Raw genomic sequence first — 22925 nt, forward strand, 5'->3', positions numbered from 1 at the left:
AGCAGGCCTAAATACATCCAAGCGGACTCATCATGTGTCTGTTAGCTGCGATAGCTGGGACAGGCCAAAGTCCTATTTATAATGAACCTTTAGCAGCGTGGAGTCGGGCGCATGCGCAGTGGAGGCCCAGACAGGGGCGGCCCGTTACCAAGCAGCAGCAGTGCACCGCGCGCACACCGACGTTTCACTGAGCACCGCTGTCAGAGGATAACAACAGACCCTCCTCAATACAGTGAGTATCACCACTTTACACCTCATGTACAGCTAACACATGTCATATTATCTACGTGCTCCGGTGCTGCCTTCATCCAGAACCGTGCACTGGCCGTCCTGAGCGGCTCACGGAGGCCTGTGGAGGAGAGAGCGCTGCGGGTTTTTAAACCACATTCAGCCTCATTATTGTTCCCTGCTCAGGCTGGAAAAATGTGAGACCCCCGCCCACTGGGTAACGCTGGACCCCAAGCAGCTACACTGCAGTCATTAGCGCAGTTTGTTTCTTAATAATGGGCAAAACAGACTGGTTTCCCCTTTCTTTTATGGAATACAATTAGGCTTATTTAAATACATATACACCAAACACAGGGTCTATACGCCCATTAATGTCGGTGCAGCCATGTGTGGTTATGTTTTATTAAAGGGTTTTGAACAGCTTAATGCTTGGTGTGTGTAGGTAATACTCATGTATTTTAAAGGATAGCCATGCCTCAGTGTAGAAGGCATGTATGTGATGTGCGTGGTGCATTCACTGTACCGATACTATCATCAGAAAACAGAGTGATGCAGTCAACTACTGTAATAATAAGTAAAATATTATTAAATAGGTTTTTTTTGTCCAATTTTTGAATAATATGAAATTTTTCGACTGTCAACTGGCAGTCTTCGCCAGAGGCGTCTGCTGATCGCTTTGATGTTTCCGTGACTTCCTGCGTAATAATTCCAGCAAGATCATTTTTGTCTTCCTTTTGAATAATATGTTGTTTTCATTTATTCCGACAACTGTTCCTCAGGAAGTCCACTTTGATCTCTTGACATGTTTCGACTGTCAACTGTCAGTCTTCCTCAGAAGAGTCTGCTGATCACTTTGATGTTTCCTTGACTTCCTGCGTAATCATTCTAGCAAGCTTCATTTTGTCATCTTTTTGAATAATATGTTAAGTTTTCATTTATTCCGACAACTGTTCGTCAGGAAGTCCACTTTGATCTCTTGACATGTTTCGATTGTCAGCTGCCAGTCTTTGTCAGGGACGTCTGCTTATCGCTTTGATGTTTCCTTGACTTCGGTGTCATAATTCCTGAAGAACAGTTGTCTGGATAAATGAAACCTTAACATATTATTAAAAAAGAAGACAACAATAAGCTTGGAATTATTATGCGGAAGTCAAGAAAACATCAAAGGAAACATCAAAGCGATGAGGAAGACTGACAGTTGACAGTCGAAACATGGTTGAGCAAACTTTAGATCATAAAAAACCACATTAACAATTAGAAATAACTTGCGAAACGTGAATAAAATTGACTCTGAAAACAGACTAAGCTTCACAATTACATAATTTCATCAAAAGATGTGTGACAAAAAGGCACTTATACTTTTTAGTTTTCCCCAATTTTTAATAAAAAAAAAAGAAAAAAAAGTATAATTTTTTTTTGTTCTGTTGTGTTTTTGCCTGTTTTGTGTTATAACAAAATGCAGTGTACTTTTGAGAGCTGTCTGTGAAAATGTTGTTTGTTATTTAATGCAGTAAAGTAAAAAAATAAGATCAAAAGACGCCTCTGAGGAAGACTGACAGTTGACAGCTGAAACATGTCAGGAGATCAAGATGGATTTTCTGAGGAACAGTTGTCTGAATAAATGAAACCTGAACATATTATTAAATAAATGTGTTAAATTAGAGCCTAGTTGATTACGGTCAATACCGATATTGGGATGCCGATATCTGATGTATTTGTCGATAACTGATTTATTGATCACTATGTAAAATAAGAATATTGATAATCACAGTATATATACTGTAGTGTGCATTAATACTTTTAATACACAAAATATGATTCGAGACAAAGAAGCACAAAACTACCAAAGTAAAAAAAAGCAACTTTAATCACTGATTAATAAGAAAAGACAAACTTTTCCAAACTGTATATTTTGGAATACAATGTAAAAATCATAATTAAAAAATAAAGCATGGATAAATCAAAAAAGGCTAAAAGTAACTGTGAACAATGAACATGTGCACCTCTCCCACCTCTCCCAATGTGTAATTTTGTAGTCATCACTACTGAATGAAAATTGTCCGATTATATTAGAGAACGCAGTTTAGCATATCAGACCGATGACGATTAATCTGTGATTATTAATTGGTCGGCCTCAACAGTTAATATTACAATAATAAATATGTCAAATAACTTTTTAAAACTTGCATTTCTTTAAATACTTGTCATAAAATGTTTGATTCTTCATTCTAAACCGTACATGTGTCTAAATACTTATGAGTGTTTGAGCACTTGACTTTTATGACATTATCACAGACAGTCAGGTGCAGAAATCCTCGTGAAACCTCCTGGTTGCTTGTGTTAATGTGCATTTTAATTGCAGGGATGAGCCTCAGGGATCATATCTGAAAGCTTTTACCTGCATGACACATGCAGAGTAAGCACAGGCTGTATCTGCCAGCTGTGTAAAGATCAGATCTGTTTAATCTACAGGATTATCTTCTAAGCAAAAGCAAAAAGTGGATTAAAAGACACAAATCTACATCTTTTTAACCTAACATAGTTCTGCCATCAGAGAATAAGCTCTTTTTTGTTCACTTTACATTTTGTCTTTTCATTTGTTACAGTGCAAAATAACAAAAATAAAAAAAGGAAGAAGTTTTAAGTAAAAAACAACAACAAAAAAAACTAAGTAAAAAAGGTGTTTTGTTTTCACTTTAAATTTCAGTTTTTATTTTTTAGGTCAAGTTTGACTTTGTTTCAGTATCATGTTAATAAATGAATGAAGAAGAAAAAAACGTCCACACTACCCCAGACAATGACACAATAATTAAACTATCTTTTTTAAAAACATCTGAATGATTATGATATTGATTATTATACTATAAACATATTTAATTATGTAAAGGTTTGAAGGTGGGCATCCTTGAGAATGTTAAAAAAAAAGAATTTTAACATTTTTATTATTTAGTTATCTGAAGAGCTCTACTAAAAGTAAAAAATAATAATGTGAATTAGAATGATTTATTTATTGTTTTTTTGTTGAAAAAAAAAAAAACTTTATATGAAGGATGTGCTGATCTGATATTGGATATCGGTCTGATATCAGTATAAAAATTATTTTTGGATTACATCGGCCTGCATCTAAAATCTCTAATTTAATATTGTTTATATTGGATTTTTTATAAATTATTTTTATTGATTTTTTCAATTGTAGAATATTTTTTTAAGGTTAAAATGTATGTAATTCATTGGTCAGTAATAAATAGGACAGTTTTTCTCATACCTCCAGTTACTGACTATTGATCTCTGTTTAAGAAATATCACTTGATCCAACTTTTTCTTACATTCCACAATACAAAATAAGTAATTGAAGTATGTATAATTCATGCTCACGCTCAACGTAAGCTTCCATGAGACAAAGTAGGACTGTTTGACTGGCCATTTCCTCAACTTTATACGAAGTAATTAGATTATTGAATAAAATGTAAACTCAACATTGATTTACATTCAGCAGTAAAACGAAGACAGATAAAATGATTTTAACCAAACATCTGCAGAGGATCACATATTAACACAAAGTGTGTGTTTCTTTCTATTTCCTTTTTTTTTTAAATATACCTTTGAAGGAAAATGGCAGTGAACGTGTATGCCACGTCTGTGTCCATTGACAATCTCAGCAGACATGACATGCTGGCGTGGGTCAATGACTCTTTGCATCTCAGCTACACCAAGATCGAACAGATGTGTTCAGGTGAGATCCTCAGGACTGAGACACTTTGTGATTGTGCATGAGTGAGTCAGTGATTATGTTTTAAAGCTTTTACCTTGTGTTTCTTCAGGAGCGGCGTATTGCCAGTTCATGGACATGTTGTTTCCTGGGTGCATTCTTCTGAAGAAAGTCAAATTTCAAGCTAAGCTGGAGCATGAATTTATACACAACTTCAAAGTTCTTCAGGCAGCTTTTAAAAGGATGGGTGTTGACAAAGTTAGAGCCCTTTTGTTTACGACGTCACACTTTCACAACACTTCATATCCTTTCTGATCTGTTACCTTAACGTTTCCCTGTTTTCACTCTTCCAGATTATTCCTGTAGAAAAGCTTGTTAAAGGGAAGTTCCAGGACAACTTTGAATTTGTGCAGTGGTTCAAGAAATTCTTTGACGCCAATTACGATGGAAAGGAATATGACCCTTTATTAGCCAGACAGGGCCAAGACGTGGCCCCTCTACCCAATCCAGGTGATCACTTTATCCACAAACCAAAGAGAAACCAAGGTAAAGCAAATCAATCTGCTTGTGCTGCACGGTCTTGCTGAGCTTTGGATGGCTCATAAAGGGTCCATGCTAGCAAGCGTAACCAGCACGATGACTCACACCCCCACCTGCATTCACAAAACTATGACACTGGAGGTATGTGGAAGTCATGGGAGGGGTCGCGGTACTGACCACAGTGCATAGTGGATGGCTTTGTTAGAGAGGCGCATTTGAATACTCAAACTCCTACAGAAAGGTTTGCTACCGTTTATCACCGACATACAAGCAGACCAGACTAAGGCCCTGTTTACACAACAATGTTTTCAAGTGAAAATGCAAAAGTATTGTTGCATTTTGGCGGTGCATTAACAATCACAGTGCTGAACTCTTACTTAGAGCTGTATACGATATGTTTGCACGACATACAAACCAAATTCAATGGGAAGAGGTGGTAAAAGGCAAATTGTTCTCCTGTTGGTCGGCGCGGTTTGAATCGCACTGCAAGAGCCTTGGCCGCGGCATGCGCGCTCCCGTTTTTCCCTGACATTCATCATTTGCTTGAGTTGAAAATATTGAATTCCAGCGAATGTTTTACGTGACGCACAGGTGCAAAAGCCAGTTAGAGTCCTTGTTGTCAATGACGTGTGACGTGTGGCCGTCAATACAGACACCGGTCTTGTCATCCATTTTAGCATGGAGGACAAAATAATCATGACGGTGTGTGACCACCCGGAGCTCTACGACATGGCCAATGTTTTTTAACGGGACTGGACCAGGAAGGAATTGGCGCAGCTCCTGAAACAAACAGTAAAGCTCACCAAGTTGGATGCGTCGCTGGTTAAATGGTGAATGCAGGAATGTCACCGTCAAGCGTTTTGACAGCTCTTCAGCTTCCACAGAAGGTAAAGAGCAGCAATTTTACCGGGGTGCTCCAAATGGGAAAAATTATTTTTGATCCTGTAGAAGCATTCGCGTGGTGCCCACGTCATGAAAATTTGCGCCTCGTTCGGTTTGAACGCAGCATAAGAGTGCGTAGAAACTTCTGCTTGGAGCAGCAACAAGTTGCCGTGCTTTTGATGGTTGTGAAGCCCTGTTTTGCATTGTTGCAGGTTCTGCTGACCACCCACAATCCTGTGCACCCTACGTCATCGCCGATACTTCCTGTTTTTGGTTCGCCATGAGAGTGGTTGTGTTCACGGTGCTCCTACTCACTCTAGGCTTTGATTGGAAACACTCCGAGACCAACAGAAACAATGTTTGATCCACTCTGTACTTCGTTTGCATGTTCACACTGCCCAAACGAGGCGGACTATCCGAGCATACAGATCCTAGAGCGTTTTAAACAGTCTAGGATTCATCTGTGATTAATCGTTGTGAATGCGGCCTTACTCAACCTAACCAAAGCAGAATAAATAGCACCACAGGCCACGCCCTCGACACAAGCAGCTGAAGCATCACTGTTACAGCTTTAATTCTCAAAGCTGATCAACAATATTTATTTATTTTTTTGTTTTTTTATTAAAGCAGAACTAAGTAACTTGTGCTTAGCGCTCCCCTTTAAGGTCCCTTTTGGTTATGTCACTATCGTAAACACTCCGCACCCCCGAGGCAGCAGCTCCTCCCTCCCACTTCAGTGAGACGGGCAGCGGGAGGCTTCCTAAATGTACTGGGGAAAAATTAAAGTGGTTAATCTTGAATAAGCCGACATTCTGAGTGAACTCATCCTTTAGTAACTCAGTAAGTTGACCATTTTTACCATAAAAAGGCGCTGTTTATGATAAGGGAAGTGATCAGCCAGTTGTCTCCCCTGTCACCCTGCTATGCACACACGCTGATGTCACTGGAGCGATGAAGTGACCAAAAAGCACCACTGTGTTCAAGCGACTCATCATGGGCGATTGAAGTGACTGCAGTCACTACAGTCGCGTTCGGTGTGAACGCACCTTTCGTGTGTATTGGGCTGTCGTAAACCAGTATGTGTTGTTGCGAGAGCGAGAACAGAGCTGCAAGACTGCCACCAGGTCGGAGGCAGGGAAAGTTGCAAGTGCTGTTTTCTGGCCAGAGACAGCAGGGTGGGGTGGAAGACCCCCGATCACCCCATAAACACTTGCATTAACCTCACAGGGACTATGAAGTTAAAAAGTTATTTAGTTCTGCTTTAACAAAAATTAAAGCGCTCTGACTGTGAAAGCTTTCTGCTTTTTGAAGTGTGTTTAATGGTGATTGTAACCTGGAGGACTCACTGCCTTTTTTTTCAAAACTGTTTGAAATGCACATCAGCATGTTTTGCTTTTCAATTTATTTGTTTATTTATGTATTTATTTTTGCTAAAGCACATTTAGAGTTTTAGGTTCCCTGATTCAGAATTTGATCTTTTTTTTAATAAAAAAATAAATCAATGATTTCCGCAAGTGTATGGGCTTACTAACAGTTTGGATGTAAAATAGTTGGAAATTTCCTCTGACCATGCTCTATAATGTGCTATATCCATCGCTACAATTGCTACAAAGCTTTCCAAATAATGCTGTAGATCATTCTTGGATATACTGTTTAATGGTTTTTACTGTATCTGGTTTGTCCAGGGCCACAGAGGACATCACCAACAGTCCCTAAAAACATGCCAACACCGCAGCGCGTCCAACACAACACTGCAGCCATGAGGAAGAATCCGTCATTGTCTAGAAATGGGGGAGATGCTGAAATCATGGAGTTAAATCAACAGGTAGGCAAGGAATGACAAAACTAATTTACAGAAACAAGATTTCATCATATCAGTACGTTCCACTAAGCAAATGTAAAGGCTTTGATCCAGACTATATACTGTATATCAGGGTTAGGGTCAGTTAGAATTGTAATCGCGTAATTGACAATTAATTACAATGATGGTGTTATTATAATCTTAAATGAAATAATCTTTTGCTGTTGTAATTGTGATTGAGTTCAGATAATTTAGTTTGTAAATGTAATTGGCATGGAAATTCTATTAAAAAAAGTATATGTATTATACACTGAACAAAAATTTACACTTTTGTTTTTGTTCCCATTTTTCATGAGCTCAACTCAAAGATCTAAAACATTTTCTATAAACACAAAAATACCTATTTCTCTCAAATATTGTTCACAAATCTGTCTAAATCTGTGTTAGTGAGCACTTCTCCTTTGCAGAAATAATCCATAGGTGTGGCATATCAAGATGCTGATTAGACAGCATGTTTATTGCAGAGGTGTGCCTCAGGGTGGCCACAATAAAAGGCCACTCTGAAATGTGCAGTTTTGCTTTATTGGGGTCAGAAAACTAGTCATTAACTGGTGTGTCCACCATTTGCCTCACGCAGTGCAACACATTTCCTTGGCATAGAGTTGATCAGGGTGTTGATTGTAGTCTGTGGAATGTTGGTCCACTCCTCTTCAATGGCTGAGCCAAGTTGTTGGATATTGGCAGGAACTGGAACACACAGTCGTATACGCTGATCCAGAGCATTCCAAACATGCTCAATGGGTGACGTGTCCGGTGGCCATTCAAGAACTGGGATGTGTTCAGCTTCAAGGAATTGTGCACAGATCCTTGCAACATGGGGCCGTGCATTATCATGCTGCAACATGAGGTGATGGTCGCGGATGAAATGCACAACAATGGGCCTTAGGATCTCATCACGGTATCTCTGTGCATTCAAAATGCCATCAATAACTTGCACCGGTGTTCGTTGTCCATAACATACACCTGCCATTACCATAACCTCACCGCCACCATGGACCACTCCATCCACAACGTTGACATCAGCAAACCCCTCACTTACACGACACCACACATGCTGTCTTCCATCTGCCCTGAACAGTGAAAACTGGGATTCATTCTTGAAGAGAACACCTCTCCAACGTGCCAGACATCATCGAATGTGAGCATTTGCCCACTCAAGTCGGTTACGACGACAAACTACATCGAGGCCCCGATGAGGACGACGAACATGCAGATGAGCTTCCCTGAGATGGTTTCTGACAGTTTGTGCAGAAATTCTTTGGTTATGCAAACCGATTGTTGCAGCTGCTGTCCGGGTGGCTGGTCTCAGACAATCACGGAGGTGAACATGCTGGATGTGGAGGTCCTGGGCTGGTGTGGTTACACCTGGTCTGCTGTTGTGAGGCCGGTTGGATGTACTGCCAAATTCTCTGAAATGCCTTTGGAGACAGCTTATGGTAGAGGAATGAACAATCAATTCACGTGCAACAGCTCTGGTGGACATTCCTGCAGTCAGCATGACAATGCACGCTCCCTCAGAACTTGCAACATCTGTGGCATTGTGCTGTGATTAAACTGAACATTTTTAGAGTGGCCTTTTATTGTGGCCACCCTGAGGCACACCTGTGCAATAATCATGCTGTCTAATCAGCATCTTGATATGCCACACCTGTGAGGTGGGATGGATTATTTCTGCAAAGGACAAGTTCTCACTAACACAGATTTAGACAAATTTGTGAACAATATTTGTGAGAAATACGTCTTTTGTGTTTATAGAAAATGTTTCAGATTTTTGAGTTTATATTTTTGTTCAGTGTATAATATAATTTGAGTAAATGCAAAACTGGGGAACCATGTTACATTTCTAAGGCTTACTCATATGCAGTTAAAATGATTAAAATATGTTTCATATCAAGTTTTCCCACTACCTGTCAGTGAATCTTCACACCCACACAGGTGGTAAGAGTTAGAAGAGGTAGGGGTTAGTGTGTTAGTTAAAGTTAGAATATAATAATATTGTATATAAATAGGGACAATACAATTTTATATTGTAACAATATTGTGAATGTAACTGATGTTTAGTACAAAGAGTTTATAGCTATTGCTAAAATCCAACTCTTGTCCCTAGTTGTGCTTTTACATAAAGATATTATAATAATTGCACTAAAATGTCAATGCAAAGATGCTAAAATGACACCACACACACACACACACACACACACACACACACACACACACACACACACACACACACACACACACACACACACACACACACACACACACACACACACACACACATCATCCAGGCATATCATTAACACCTCAGTTACTAAACTGGAATGCACCTATTAACAGGTAGGGTAAATCCCATCATGTTAATCAGGATTGGCTCTTATTTTGAATAGGTGTGAATTGCTCTGGTGCCACATTGAATGGAACCTGTAGTGAATCTTCACACTCACAGAGGGCTGAGGTATTAGAGTTGTTCAGACCTATTGTTTAAGCAGTAGTTTACATATGTAAAGGTCTGCTGGGGTGAACCATGTTAATCAGGGTTGGCTGTTACATTCCATTGATGCGAGTTGCTCTGGTGCCATGGTACTTAACGCCTGTAGTCATGGTAACACAACAAACTGATTTATTTATATGATTCGCTTCAGGATCATTTTACCATTACATTTGTTTTTTTAATCAAGAAGTATACTGAGAGAAAAAAGGTGCAGACGCCCACACCAAAACATATAATGCCAATATTTTTCATTGATTAGGAAGCCTGACAAGGTAAGCAATAGATGAGAAACAAATTTAGATATGAGTTTTTTGTGTATTTTACAGCTGATTTAAGACATGGGTCAAACTGAGATGCTAACAGAAAGCTAACACAAGAGGGTTACGTTTTATGGGATTAGTTATTAAAGACTCAGTAATTGTGATTAATTGTTACTGAATTTTACTAATTAAGACTGTAAAAATAATCATAATTTAATTAGAATTGACAAAAATTCTGTGCACCGTAATCGCAATTGAATTGTTATTGAACTGGTATATATTATTATCATCCGCCACAAGAACTGTTTGCGCATGTTCATAAAACACTAGTGTGTCCTTCCTTCTCGCCCAAAGTTGATGGAGTTGAAGTTGACCGTAGACGGACTAGAGAAGGAGAGGGACTTCTACTTCAGCAAACTACGGGACATCGAGCTGATCTGCCAGGAACACGAGGGTGAAAACAACTCCACCCTCAACAAGGTCATCGACATTCTCTACGCGACAGAGGTATCTGGTATAGTACAGGACTCAACCGACCATCCATCTGTCCTTTATAGACAAATTATGTTTAAACAAATATGTGCACAAACTTGTCATAGTGGGTCATCAACCTGTTGGATGTTGTTTGATTGCAAAAATTACTTTCAGTCATTCATAGCATCAAATTGTTTATGGGATGTTGATGACTAAGAAATCAAAGCAGAAAATAAGGGTAACCTGATTCAATATTGATATCGTTTATATCCATCCAATATTAGCAAGAAACAACCAAAACAAATTTAAGCGTGTTTTTCAACCTTTGGGCCAAGACCCCATGTGGGGTCGCCTGAAATTACTGATTAAAAACTAATTTTTGACATTTTGTAATTATAATTTTGGAACAACTTGTTACAAATACTGGCAACTCTGTATTTGTTATACATTATGACTAATATGATAAAAAAAAAAAAAAAAATTATTCTTGATATTAAAAAGGGTCATGATCCAAAAAAGGTTGGGAACCACTGATTTAAAGGTCCTATATCATGCAAATCAACTTTTTGTTGAGCTTTTAACCTTGTTAAAATGTTAATTCATTATCAAAAACACCCCCAAAGTAATATGGGCTTCAGGACACCCCAAACAGAAAATCTAATATTTGTTTTTCTATCTCAGGAAGGCTTTGCTCCTCCAGAAGATGAAGAACTGGACGAACAAGCTCACTTGGACCAGGACGAATATTAAACCCATCATCTCCCACTCACCAACATCTCCCTCTTATCTTTCCTTTTCTCTTTGCCTTCTTTTTTTTCTACTCACTCTGCACGCTTTCTATAAATACACACCATTATTGGTGCTCTCTGGCTTTTTTTCCTCCGCCCTCTTGTGTATATTTGTTGGTAAACTACCCCCTCATGCCTCTGGTCATCCATATGTGATACACAACATCTTTTTGTCTTTTTTTTTGCTGCTTCGCTCTTCCGTCACATTTACTGTAAGAATAACAGTATTGTACTATACATATCCCTGATGTTTCAGCATGAGAAACTGGAACCCATTGAGCTGAGCTTGGTATAGAGATCATCATGCCAAACACTGTCTTCTGGAAGAATGATGTCTTATTGAATTGCCTTCGATGCGCCTTGAATAATACTGGCAGAGAGAGCACAGAACAACTGCTTCAACGTGCCACCTGGACACTGAGCTACGAAAACTGTAACAAAAAGTTTTTTGTTTTTTTTTTAATTAATATTATTTAACTTATGTTTTAATGAGATTACATTTCTGTAGTAGAGCCTGTGCAAATCTACTGTAGGTGAAATAAAAGCTGTGGGAAAGACTGGAAACACATGGTCACATGTTATCGATCAGCAACATATCTGAGCATGAGAATGTTACACATTGACTGTGAATGATTGATATTTTGTAAATGTGTTTTGCGTGGAGATTTTTGTCTGATATCACTGTCGTATCTCTTAAGCTGACATGCAGTAATAATAATAATCATAAAACAAGAGATTCTGGGTATAGATTTTTGAACAATTGTCATGTTTTGCAGAAATGACTAATTCACATGACAACTTCTGTGATGTTCTTACTGTATATTATGCATTCATAACAATTATGGTCAACTCAATGAACATAGATGTCATAGATTTTCCAAGGTTTATGGGTTATAGCCCTCCTTGTACTCCCTAGCTGTTTTTACTTTGCAAACTGGCTGTTGTTCGCTCTGGAACGTGCACTCATTGACCATGTGAACATGTCTACACAGAAGACTCATCTTTTAAGTTTTAAGAGTAAAGAAACAATTGGGGAAAAAAAAAATTGTGATCTTTTGAATATTTAATGTTAGATTATATTTAAAAAGTGATCGCTCAATGCAAATGCTAAATTAGGTTTCTGGTCATTTTAAAATTTGGAACAGTAAAGCCAACAATACACTGTTTGAAAAAAAATTTCCATCAAAGAAACACATTGCAATGCAAATAAATATTTGACACCCCCCAAAAATTGCATTTGAACACTTTTTTGTTTAATGAAGTGAATCATTATTTTATAGAAAATGAATTATTTAATTTTTTATTTTATTTATGTATTTATTTTTGCTAAAGCACATTTAGAGTTTTAGGTTCCCTGGTTCAGAATTTGATCTTTTTTTAAATAAAAAATAAAAAAAATGAATCAATGATTTCCCCAAGTGAATGGGCTTAGTAACAGTTTGGATGTAAAATAGTTGGAAATAGTTCATCTGACCACGCTCTATAATGTGCTATATCCATCGCTACAATTGCTACAAAGCTTTCCAAATAATGCTGTAGATCATCCTTGGATATACTTGTTCTGAAGGCCAAAGGGACTGTGCATACTGAGGTGTGTTTCCCAGGCCGTCCACTAGTTAGCGCGGACGTTTAGTGAGCAGGTAATAATTGACAGAAGTCTGTGGTGATGGTGGCCTGTGGTGATGGTGGCCTGTGCTCTTCTTAACCTCTGTTTGTAAAGTGTGCGTCCTTTTGACATGTGAGTGGTTTCTCTCCTGTCTTGAGAGTAGGTCAGGAATGGGGATTGAGTTGTTAACGTTGTTTCTGTTCCTAATTTGTGTATGTTAGCCAGTTAGCTGCTAAGCTAAGCTAATCAGCTATGCTACATGCTGTGTTATTATTAATATTGTGTGTTAGAGGCTTTTTCCAGATAATTGTCCATGTTTAGAGAGGTTAATTTGAACATGTTTCATAAGACTCTGTTTCCTGCTGTTAGATATTAATACATATTGTGATATGTTGTCAAGGTGTGGTTAATACCATTGAAATGTCCACAAGAAGGCAGCATGGCTGCATTATCCTGTTATTAGTGTGGATTGATCTCTGTTAATGACAAAACTAACAAGATTTCATCATATCAGTACGTTCCACTAAGCAAATGTAAAGACTTTGATTCAGACTATATATATCAGGGTTAGGGTCAATTGTAATCGCGTAATTGATAATTAACTACAATTATAGTGTTATTATAATCGTAATGTAATCATAATTGAGTTCAGATATTTTAGTTTGGAAATGTAATTGGCATGGAAATTCTACAAAAAAAAAAAAAGTATATGTAATATACACTGAACAAAAATATAAATACAACATTTTTGTTTTTGCTCTCAATTTTCATGAGCTCAACTCAGCGATCTAAAACATTTTCCCTATAAACAAAAAAGACCTATTTCTCTCAAATATTGTTCACAAATCTGTGTTAGTGCAGATATATTCCATCCCACCTCACAGGTGTGGCTTATCAAGATGTTGATTAAACGGATTATTGCACGGGTGTGCCTCAGGCACGTGGTATCGGTCTCCAATAGTAGAAATGCTGAGTTAGCTGCTAATGCTGCACACAAGCTAAAAAATCAGGTTTTTCCTGGCTTTTCAACAGTGCTCAATCAGCTAAACAGTGCTGATTCACTGATTGGCCTGTCCATCTTCTGCACTTCCTTCAAATTTGTAAAATAATATCTTAATAAAAATAATCATGGACCTGGTTAGAGAATGGTGTACCTTTTAAATTGACCTTTTCAAAGTGAGAACTCATACTGTGCTTTTCAAATGCGGAAATCTCGCTTTACTATCAATAATAACAATACATTTTATTTATAAGCACATTTCAAAAACTCAAAAACACTTTACAGTTGTTAAAACTAAAAAACTGAATAAAAAAAACAAAAAAAAAACTATCAACAATAAAGGTAAATAGAGAAAATACAGGAGTAGGAAGCACAGGAGCCCGAGCTATAATACTGCTTCTCACATAGGATATGAGTATCCATCCATCTTCTCCCGCTTAGCCGTTTCCGGGTCGCGGGGGCAGCATCCTCAGTAGGGAGGCCCAGATTTCCCTCTCCCCGGCCACTTCCTCCAGCTCGTCGGGGGGACCCCGAGACGTTCCCAGGCCAGCCGAGAGACATAGTCTCTCCAGCGTGTCCTGGGTCTTCCCCGGGGCCTCCTTCCGGAGGGACGTGCCCTGAACGCCGCACTAGGGAGGCGTTCAGGGGGCATCCTAATTAGGTGCCCAAGCCACCTCATCTGGCTCTTCTCGATGCAGAGGAGCAGCGACTCTACTTTGAGCCCCTCCCGAATGACTGAGCTTCTCACCCTATCTCTAAGGGAGAGCCCAGCCACCCTACGGAGGAAACTCATTTCGGCCGCTTGTACCCGTGATCTTGTTCTTTCGGTCATGACCCAAAGTTCATGACCATAGGTGAGGGTTGGAACGTAGACCGACCTGTAAATCGAGAGCTTTGCTTTTCGGCTCAGCTCCCTTTCACAATGACGGACTGGTGCAGACTCTGCATCACTGCAGACGCCGCACCAATCCGCCTGTCGATCTCTCGCTCCATCCTTCCCTCACTCGTGAACAAGACCCCGAGGTACTTGAACTCCTCCACCTGGGGCAGAACCTCATCTCCAACCCGGAGAAGGCACTCCACCTTTTTCCGGTCGAGAACCATGGACTCGGATTTGGAGGTGCTGATTCTCATTCCGGCCGCTTCACACTCGGCTGCGAACCGATCCAGTGAGAGTTGAAGGTCACGGTATGTTGGAGCCAACAGGACCACATCATCTGCGAAAAGCAGTGATGCAATACTGAGGCCCCCGTACCGGACCCCCTCAACGCCCTGACTGCGCCTAGAAATTCTGTCCATAAAAGTTATGAACAGAATCGGAGACAAAGGGCAGCCCTGGCGGAGTCCAACCCTCACCGGAAACGATTTCGACTTACTGCCGGCAATGCGGACCAGACTCTGACTCCGGTCATACAGGGAACGAACAGCTCCTATCAGGAGGTCCGATACCCCATACTCCCGGAGGACCCCCCACAGGAATCCCCGAGGGACACGGTCAAATGCCTTTTCCAAGTCCACAAAACACATGTGGACTGGTTGGGCAAATTCCCATGACCCCTCAAGGACCCTGCTGAGGGTGTAGAGCTGGTCCACAGTTCCACGGCCAGGACGAAAACCACATTGCTCCTCCTGAATCCGAGGTTCAACTATCCGGCGGACCCTCCTCTCCAGTACCCCTGAATAGACCTTACCGGGGAGGCTGAGGAGTGTGATCCCTCTATAATTGGAACACACCCTCCGGTCCCCCTTCTTAAAAAGGGGGACCACCACCCCAGTCTGCCAATCCAGAGGCACTGCCCCGATGTCCACGCGATGTTGCAGAGTCGTGTCAGCCATGACAGCCCCACAACATCCAGGGCCTTGAGGAACTCCGGGCGGATCTCATCCACCCCCGGAGCCTTGCCACCGAGGAGCTTTTTAAACCACCTCGGCAACCTCAGCCCCAGAGATAGGAGAGCCCACTCTCGGGTCCCTGGGCCCTGCTTCCTGATTGGAAGGCGTGTCGGTGGGATTGAGGAGGTCTTCGAAGTATTCCCCCCACCGATCCACAACGTCTCGAGTCGAGGTCAGCAGCGCACCATCCGCACCATACATAGTGTTGACGGTGCACTGCTTCCCCCTCCTGAGACGCCGGATAGTGGTCCAGAATCTCTTCGAAGCCGTCCGGAAGTCGTTCTCCATGGCCTCACCAAACTCCTCCCATGTCCGGGCTTTTGCCTCGGCGACCGCCGTGGCTGCGCTCCGCTTGGCCCGTCGGTACCTGTCTGCTGCCTCCGGAGTCCCACAGGCCAAAAAGGCCCAGTAGGACTCCTTCTTCAGCTTGACGGCATCCCTCACCCCCGGTGTCCACCAACGGGTTCGGGTATTGCCGCCACGACAGGCACCGACTACCTTGCGGCCACAGCACTGATCAGCCGCCTCAGCAACAGAGGCACGGAACATGGCCCACTCGGACTCAATGTCCCCCGCCTCCTCCGAGACATGGTTGAAGTTTTCCCGGAGGTGGGAGTTGAAGCTCCTTCTGACGGGAGACTCTGCCAGGCGTTCCCAGCAGACCCTCACTATACGTTTGGGTCTGCCAGGTCTAACCGGCATCCTCCCCCGCCATCGGAGCCAACTCACCACCAGGTGGTGATCAGTTGACAGCTCCGCCCCTCTCTTTACCCGAGTGTCCAAGACATGCGGCCGCAAGTCCGATGACACGACTACGAAGTCGATCATCGAACTGCGGCCTAGGGTGTCCTGGTGCCAAGTGCACATATGGACACCCTTATGCTTGAACATGGTGTTTGTTATGGACAATCTGTGGCGTGCACAGAAGTCCAACAACAAAACACCGCTCGGGTTCCGATCAGGGGGGCCGTTCCTCCCAATCACGCCCCTCCAGGTCTCACTGTCGCTGCCAACGTGAGCGTTGAAGTCCCCCAGCAGAACGAGGGAATCCCCAGAAGGAGCACTCTCCAGTACTCCCTCTAAGGAATCCAAGAAGGGTGGATACTCCGAGCTGCTGTTTGGCCCATAGGCACAAACAACAGTCAGGATCCGTCCCCCCACCCGAAGGCGGAGGGAGGCTACCCTCTCGTCCACCGGGGTAAACTCCAACATACAGGCACTAAGTCGGGGGGCAAGAAGTATAGCCACCCCGGCCCGGCGTCTCTCACCGTTGGCGACTCCAGAGTAGAAGAGAGTCCAACCCCTGTCGAGAAGGCTGGTTCCAGAGCCCTTGTTATGTGTCGAGGCGAGACCGACTATATCTAGTCCGAACTTCTCCACCTCGCACACAAGCTCAGGCTCCTTCCCCGCCAGAGAGGTGACATTCCACGTCCCTAACGCTAGCTTCTGTAGCCGGGGATCAGATCGCCAAGGCCCCCGCCCTGGGCGACTGCCCGATCCACACTGCACCGGCCTCGTATGATCCCTCCTGCGGGTGGTGGGCCTACGGGAGGGCGGGCCCACGTCGTCCTTTCGGGCTCTGCCCGGCCGGGGCCCGTGGGCAAAGCCCCGGCCACCAGGCGCTCGCACTCGAGCCCCAACCCCGGGCCTGGCTCCAAGGTGGGGCCCCGGTAGCGCCAATCCGGGCGACGTGAACTTCCTTTGATTTTGATTTTTCATACATGGCTATTGAACCGCTCTTAGTCGGACCCGTCACCTGGGACCTGTTTGCCTTGGGAGACCCTACCAGGGACATTAAGCCCCCGACAACATAGCTCCCAGGATCATTCGGGTACTCAAACCCCTCCACCACGTTAAGGTGGCGGTTCATGGAGGAGGATAGGGTTAGGGTTAGGGTTAGGGTTAGGGTTAGGGTTAGGGTTAGGGTTAATGAGTATCATTAACTGTAATGCAGATTTCACTTGTTTGTTGCTCAATTGGCTGACTGTGGCACAAAAAGAGGCGTTTGGAGAGGATCGTTCATGTATAACAAGCAAAAGACTCGATTGACCATTTCTCACATTGCCATGTAGGGTCACTGCCCAGGTGTGAAATGGTGCAAATTTGCATATCCATAGGAATAGCCAATAGCTTGCTCTCAAATGAGAAGTCCTTCCTTTTGTGCTGAGGTGAATAAATACCCCACTGCACATAGTCTACAGTCTTCAGTGCCCTCAAGAAGGAACAAAGATGCAGAGAAGACTGAACACTCAACAGGCATTGGAAATGCTCCTGAACGAAGCAGACCCTTGTGACTCGGATGGAGAAGACATAAACCTTCAGCTGGATTCGGACTCTGAACTGTCTTCAGGTTAGATTTCCCAAACATCCTATTTTCATTTGATGTTATTTCCTATTTCATTTCAAACAAGAGAGTGGAAAATACAAAAAAGGCAGAGTGGAGTGACCGAAACATCCACTCTGCCGTCTTTGTATTTTCTACGTTCTTCTACTTTCACTGCCATCTGAGATCATTTGACTTTCCCATTGCTCATAATTTGAATTTGTTCACACTGCAGATGAGGAGACTGCTCCTCTACCACAAAAGAGAGCTCGGTTAGGGAGTGAGCCAACAGAGACGGCAAAAGATGGCACAGTGTGGCGTGAAGAACAGGTGGGGACACGTCTCCATTTCACCCCAATAGAACCTTACGACGCACATGGAGAGCCAACGGATAAGGCAAAAAGTATCGGGAGTCGCCTGCAGAGCTTCCTCTGTTTCATCAGTCTTGACATGCTTCGTAGCATTCAAGAATGGACTACTCAGCATGCACAGCAATCAGAGCAAGTGGATTGGTTCATGGCCCTGCCTGAACTGATGGCATTTATTGCTGTCATCATCATGCGGGGGGTGACCAAGGTTCCATCACTGCGTGACAGCTGGTCAGCAAACCTGGGAAACCCATGGATCATTGCAACTATGTCCAGAAACCGCTTCCAAGACATCATGCGGCACTTACGCTTTGATGACATGTTCACGCGCAGTGAGCGAGCGGAGACCGATAAGTTTGCTGCAATTTCCGATGTGTGGGGATCGTTTGTCACCAACTGCATCACATCCTACAACCCTGGTCGACACATCACTATTGATGAACAGCTTTTCCCGACAAAGACTCGCTGCTGTTTCCTGCAGTACATTGCAACAAAACCTGACAAGTTTGGGCTCAAATTCTGGGTGGCTTGCGACTTGAAATCCAAGTACATCTGCAATGTCCTCCCATGTCTTGGCAAGGACCCCAGTCGTCCTAGTGGGGAGAGACTGTCAGAGAGTGTAGTGATGAGGCTGATGGAACCATTCATGAACAAGGGCCGAACTGTCACCACCAAAAATTTCTTTACATCGCTGTCACTTGCACAACAACTGCTTAGCCAGAAGACCACCATCCTTGGCACAGTTAACAAGATTCGCAAGGAAATTCCTCTGTCAACTAGACAAACGAACCGCATTCAATTCACCACTCAGGTATGTTGCAGGTCTTTTTTTATCAACACCTGTGTGTCATTGTGTGTGCTGTGAAAATAACAATGTATCTTTTTTATTAGGTGTTTTCAACCGCTGGTGCCACACTGACAGTGTATGCGCCCAAACGGAAAAAGACCGTCTACGTTCTCAGCAGCATGCACAGCATGGTTGAGACTGAGGATACCACCAAAAGGAAGCCAAACACCTTCATCCAATACAACACCACAAAGTGCGGCGTAGATGTGATGGACCAGATGGTGCGGGAGTACAGTGTGCGCGCAGGAACACGGCGATGGCCAGTCGCAGTGTTCTACAACATGATTGACATGGCAGCACTGAATGCATATGTGCTTTATCAAACATGCACCGGGAGGCAGGAGAGACGGATAGACTTCCTGTTGGAGCTTGCAACAGAGTTGGCTAACTCTCATGTGGGTGCGAAGAAGGAATGCGAAGAGCAACTGCTTCGGCAACAACCTTCCTCACCTGATCCAGGGAAAAGGGCTAAGTGTCAGGTCAACCATCGATGCAAGAAAAATTGTGCCACTGTACGATGTGTTGACTGCTACAAATACACGTGTGGCAAATGTAGAAAGGACATGCCATGGCAGTGCCAGGTATGTGCTGACCAATGCTGAGTGAGGGAGGGAGTGCTGAAATGACACACACTCCTAATAATGCATACTTTTTTAAAATTGTAAATATTTGTTTTATTACTTGTATTTTCCTAAACTATGATAAAAGCAAACAAAAAACAAATCTCAGTTGTTCTTTTGTATATTTCCCATGTCACACACTGCTCGTCAATAAACCTCAGCAAGAACTGAAAAAAAAGTGGCTCCCCCTCCTGTGGTGCCTTGTTTACGTAACAAAAGTGTCTGTTTGCAGCGTAGGAGAAGGTGTTGGGTAAAACCTTCAGCTCAAGTGACCATTCTGTGGGCTCCATAGGTATAAATATAAAATGACCCATCAATGGCCACGGTTACATGATGTTTTTTAATTCCAAATTATTTATTCCGAATGAAAGTCTTCTGCTTCGTGTTTACATGGAAATGGTAATTCCCGAATTGAGGTTTACATTGAAAATAGGTTTGTTTGGCTTTAGTTCATTCTGCTTTAGGTCTGGGGTTTGGGAAGGCTCTGATTGGACAGAGAGAACATGACGTATCACGTCTATTGGGAAAAACACACAACAAACCTTTTATTGTTGGCTATAACATAGACGACCACACATGAGAACTGTTTTCACCTTGATTATGATTGTAGTTTTGAAGCAGCAGCTCGACAATAACGTGGTTTCAGTTTGGACCGCGAAACGAAAGAAAGATAGGAACTAATCACTGGTAAAAAGCCCAGTAAACCTCTGGAAACCAATCACTAGGAATAAATAGTTGCTCCCTGGTAAAGATAGTAGCTTTAACAACTAATTGGCAAATCTATCTCAACTCTTCACTGCTGCTCCTAGTCAACCACAGTCAACGTCTGCTGGCTGAAGGTCAGCTCAGTTCTCAAGTTTTATCCATGGCCACATATGCCTGGGGTGTTATGAATGGAAAATGATTTACACAGTGTTGGAGTAAGACAAAGTTGCGGTTGTGAATGTTCCCTGTTGACAAGCTGAAGCCGAATGTGGATTTTAGGCTCTGAAAACTTTAAATAATGTCTGAAATATCTAAAAAAACTGTGAAATAATGTAGATTTTGTTGAAGAACTAAGGCAAACTGAATTGGTGGCTTTAATTTATTTAACACTAGAAGTCCCAGGGATTTCTATATCCCCCCAGAAGTCCCAGAGCAGGGTCTAATGAACTCTAGGACCAAACTGACGACTCTGATGGCTACAATTTGCATCTATTCATTTGTAAATGAATCACCTGAGAAATCAGCAGGGGGGAGAGCCTGACTCTAACAATGGAAGTCTGGAATGTTAGGGGGAAGTGCCCTGGAAGCTAAAGTCACAATGCCCCGTTTATTAACTCGTTCTGCTTGATGCTGGGGGAGAACAAACACAGACTACAAACATTGAAAGAAAAAGAGTCACAAAAAAACATCAGATTTAATGTGTTTAATTGGTTTAATAGTGATTTCACCTCAAATTATCACACTTCTCTCTCCAAAACAGTAACTGCTATCACTCAAATAATGATATAGTGGTACTGTGAGTGTCTTGTGAGCATTCTGTGAAGTTTGTGTGTGTGTGTGTGTGTGTGTGGTCAAATATGTGTCTTGTGGAGCAGTTAAGAAGTGGATGTGTTCGCCTGCCTCCAGATATTTTTCTTCTCAGTTAAATGTGACTTAATGGTTGGTGTTCCTGTCATTTAAAAGCCCACAGAGTCAAGTTTTTTTTTGTCTGATTGCCTCCATAAATCTACTGTAACACCAGTACAAGTGTACCTACAAGCTGATGTGTTATTTCTCTGTTGGAGTGAAAATTAAGGAAGGAAGGAAGGAAGGAAGGAAGGAAGGAAGGAAGGAAGGAAGGAAGGAAGGAAGGAAGGAAGGAAGGAAGGAAGGAAGGAAGGAAGGGCCATTTGAAGACAAGGTTTTCTGGGTTTTTTTCAGTCAGTCAGTTTGCTCTTCCACACACTAACTGGCTGTCAGCACTCCACCCCATACACACCAGTGCACAAAGCTCAAAGTGCCTAAAAAATAATCAATGTTTGAATGCAACTGTTTAAATAGTATGAATGCTGTGAAAACGTTGAATTCATGTGAGAATGTCCTAATATTTGTGAAAGTTTCACAGTTTCAATAAAGAATAGAATGCTTTTATTCTCATTTTACACAACGTACAACAACATTAAAAGAAAGATGGATAAGTGTATTTACAAGAGAAGCCACCAAGATGATGATAAACAAATAAGTAGACGGTAAGAACAACAAGGATAAATATATTGCACATATTTCTGAATTGAGTGGACACCTCTTATGTGTTCAGTAACCACATGGCACTGGGATAACACGTGTTGGTGAATCTGGTGATGCAGGCGTGGATGGATATGTGCCTCTTTCCTAAAGATTTTGACAGAGGATTACTCAAAAAGTACACCGTAAAAGTACTTAATATTATGCATGCTAGCTGTCTATGAAGTACTAAGTTCAGCAAAATATGAATCATGAACTACTTATGGAAAATTAGAGTAGTATTCTACGTCAAAGTTGGGTGAAATACCCTTAAATTTGTGGTCTGTACAGGATTTTGACATAGGATTGCTCAAAAAGTACTCAGTATTATGCATGCAAGTAGTCTAGGAAGTACTAAGTTCAGCGGTATATAAATCAAGCACTGCTTATGGGAACTTTTTTTTTTTCATTTAAGTTGTCCTTACCGTAGTTGCTCGTATAAATACGCCCTCAAAATCAGTGGTTCCAACGGGGGATTAGCTCAGATGGTAGAGCGCTCGCTTAGCATGCGAGAGGTAGCGGGATCGATGCCCGCATCCTCCAAACGTTTTTGAAGTTACTCGGGTTTTTTTTTAAATAAATAAATCAGTACATATACGTAGAGTAAATTAAACGTTCATCAGACAGCTGCCATTTGGTTTACAAAGTTGCTTTAAATGATTGAAAGCATGCACACATTCTGTATTCTGAGAAATAAGTAAAAAAATGAACAAAATAAACAGGAAAACCCATGTAATACAATTAGTAGTTCATAATAAATGTGGATTTTTGTTCATTCAAATACTTTA

General features: G+C 42.0%; 1 protein-coding gene and 1 non-coding gene across 3 annotated transcripts; both read left to right on the forward strand.

Moving 5' to 3' along the window:
- Positions 1 to 77: 77 nt before the first annotated feature.
- mapre3a (microtubule-associated protein, RP/EB family, member 3a) lies at positions 78 to 11797 on the forward strand. Of its 2 annotated transcripts, none has more exons than XM_028438442.1 (7): positions 78 to 232; positions 3837 to 3961; positions 4050 to 4195; positions 4291 to 4483; positions 7045 to 7184; positions 10326 to 10478; positions 11127 to 11797. In XM_028438442.1, exons 2-7 carry the CDS (start codon positions 3841 to 3843, stop codon positions 11193 to 11195), a joined length of 822 nt encoding a protein of 273 aa, XP_028294243.1. In that variant the 5' UTR covers positions 78 to 232; positions 3837 to 3840; the 3' UTR covers positions 11196 to 11797. The 2 variants fall into 2 exon arrangements, with proteins under 2 accessions (XP_028294243.1, XP_028294244.1); XM_028438443.1 differs by having other exon boundaries at positions 4291 to 4447.
- A 10810-nt stretch (positions 11798 to 22607) lies between these two features.
- Positions 22608 to 22680, forward strand: trnaa-agc (transfer RNA alanine (anticodon AGC)). The gene has a single exon. It is a non-coding gene; the product is annotated as a tRNA-Ala (tRNA).
- Positions 22681 to 22925: the final 245 nt, after the last annotated feature.

Source organism: Gouania willdenowi, chromosome 22 (assembly GCF_900634775.1).
Source record: "Gouania willdenowi chromosome 22, fGouWil2.1, whole genome shotgun sequence".
Taxonomy (NCBI): domain Eukaryota; kingdom Metazoa; phylum Chordata; class Actinopteri; order Blenniiformes; family Gobiesocidae; genus Gouania; species Gouania willdenowi.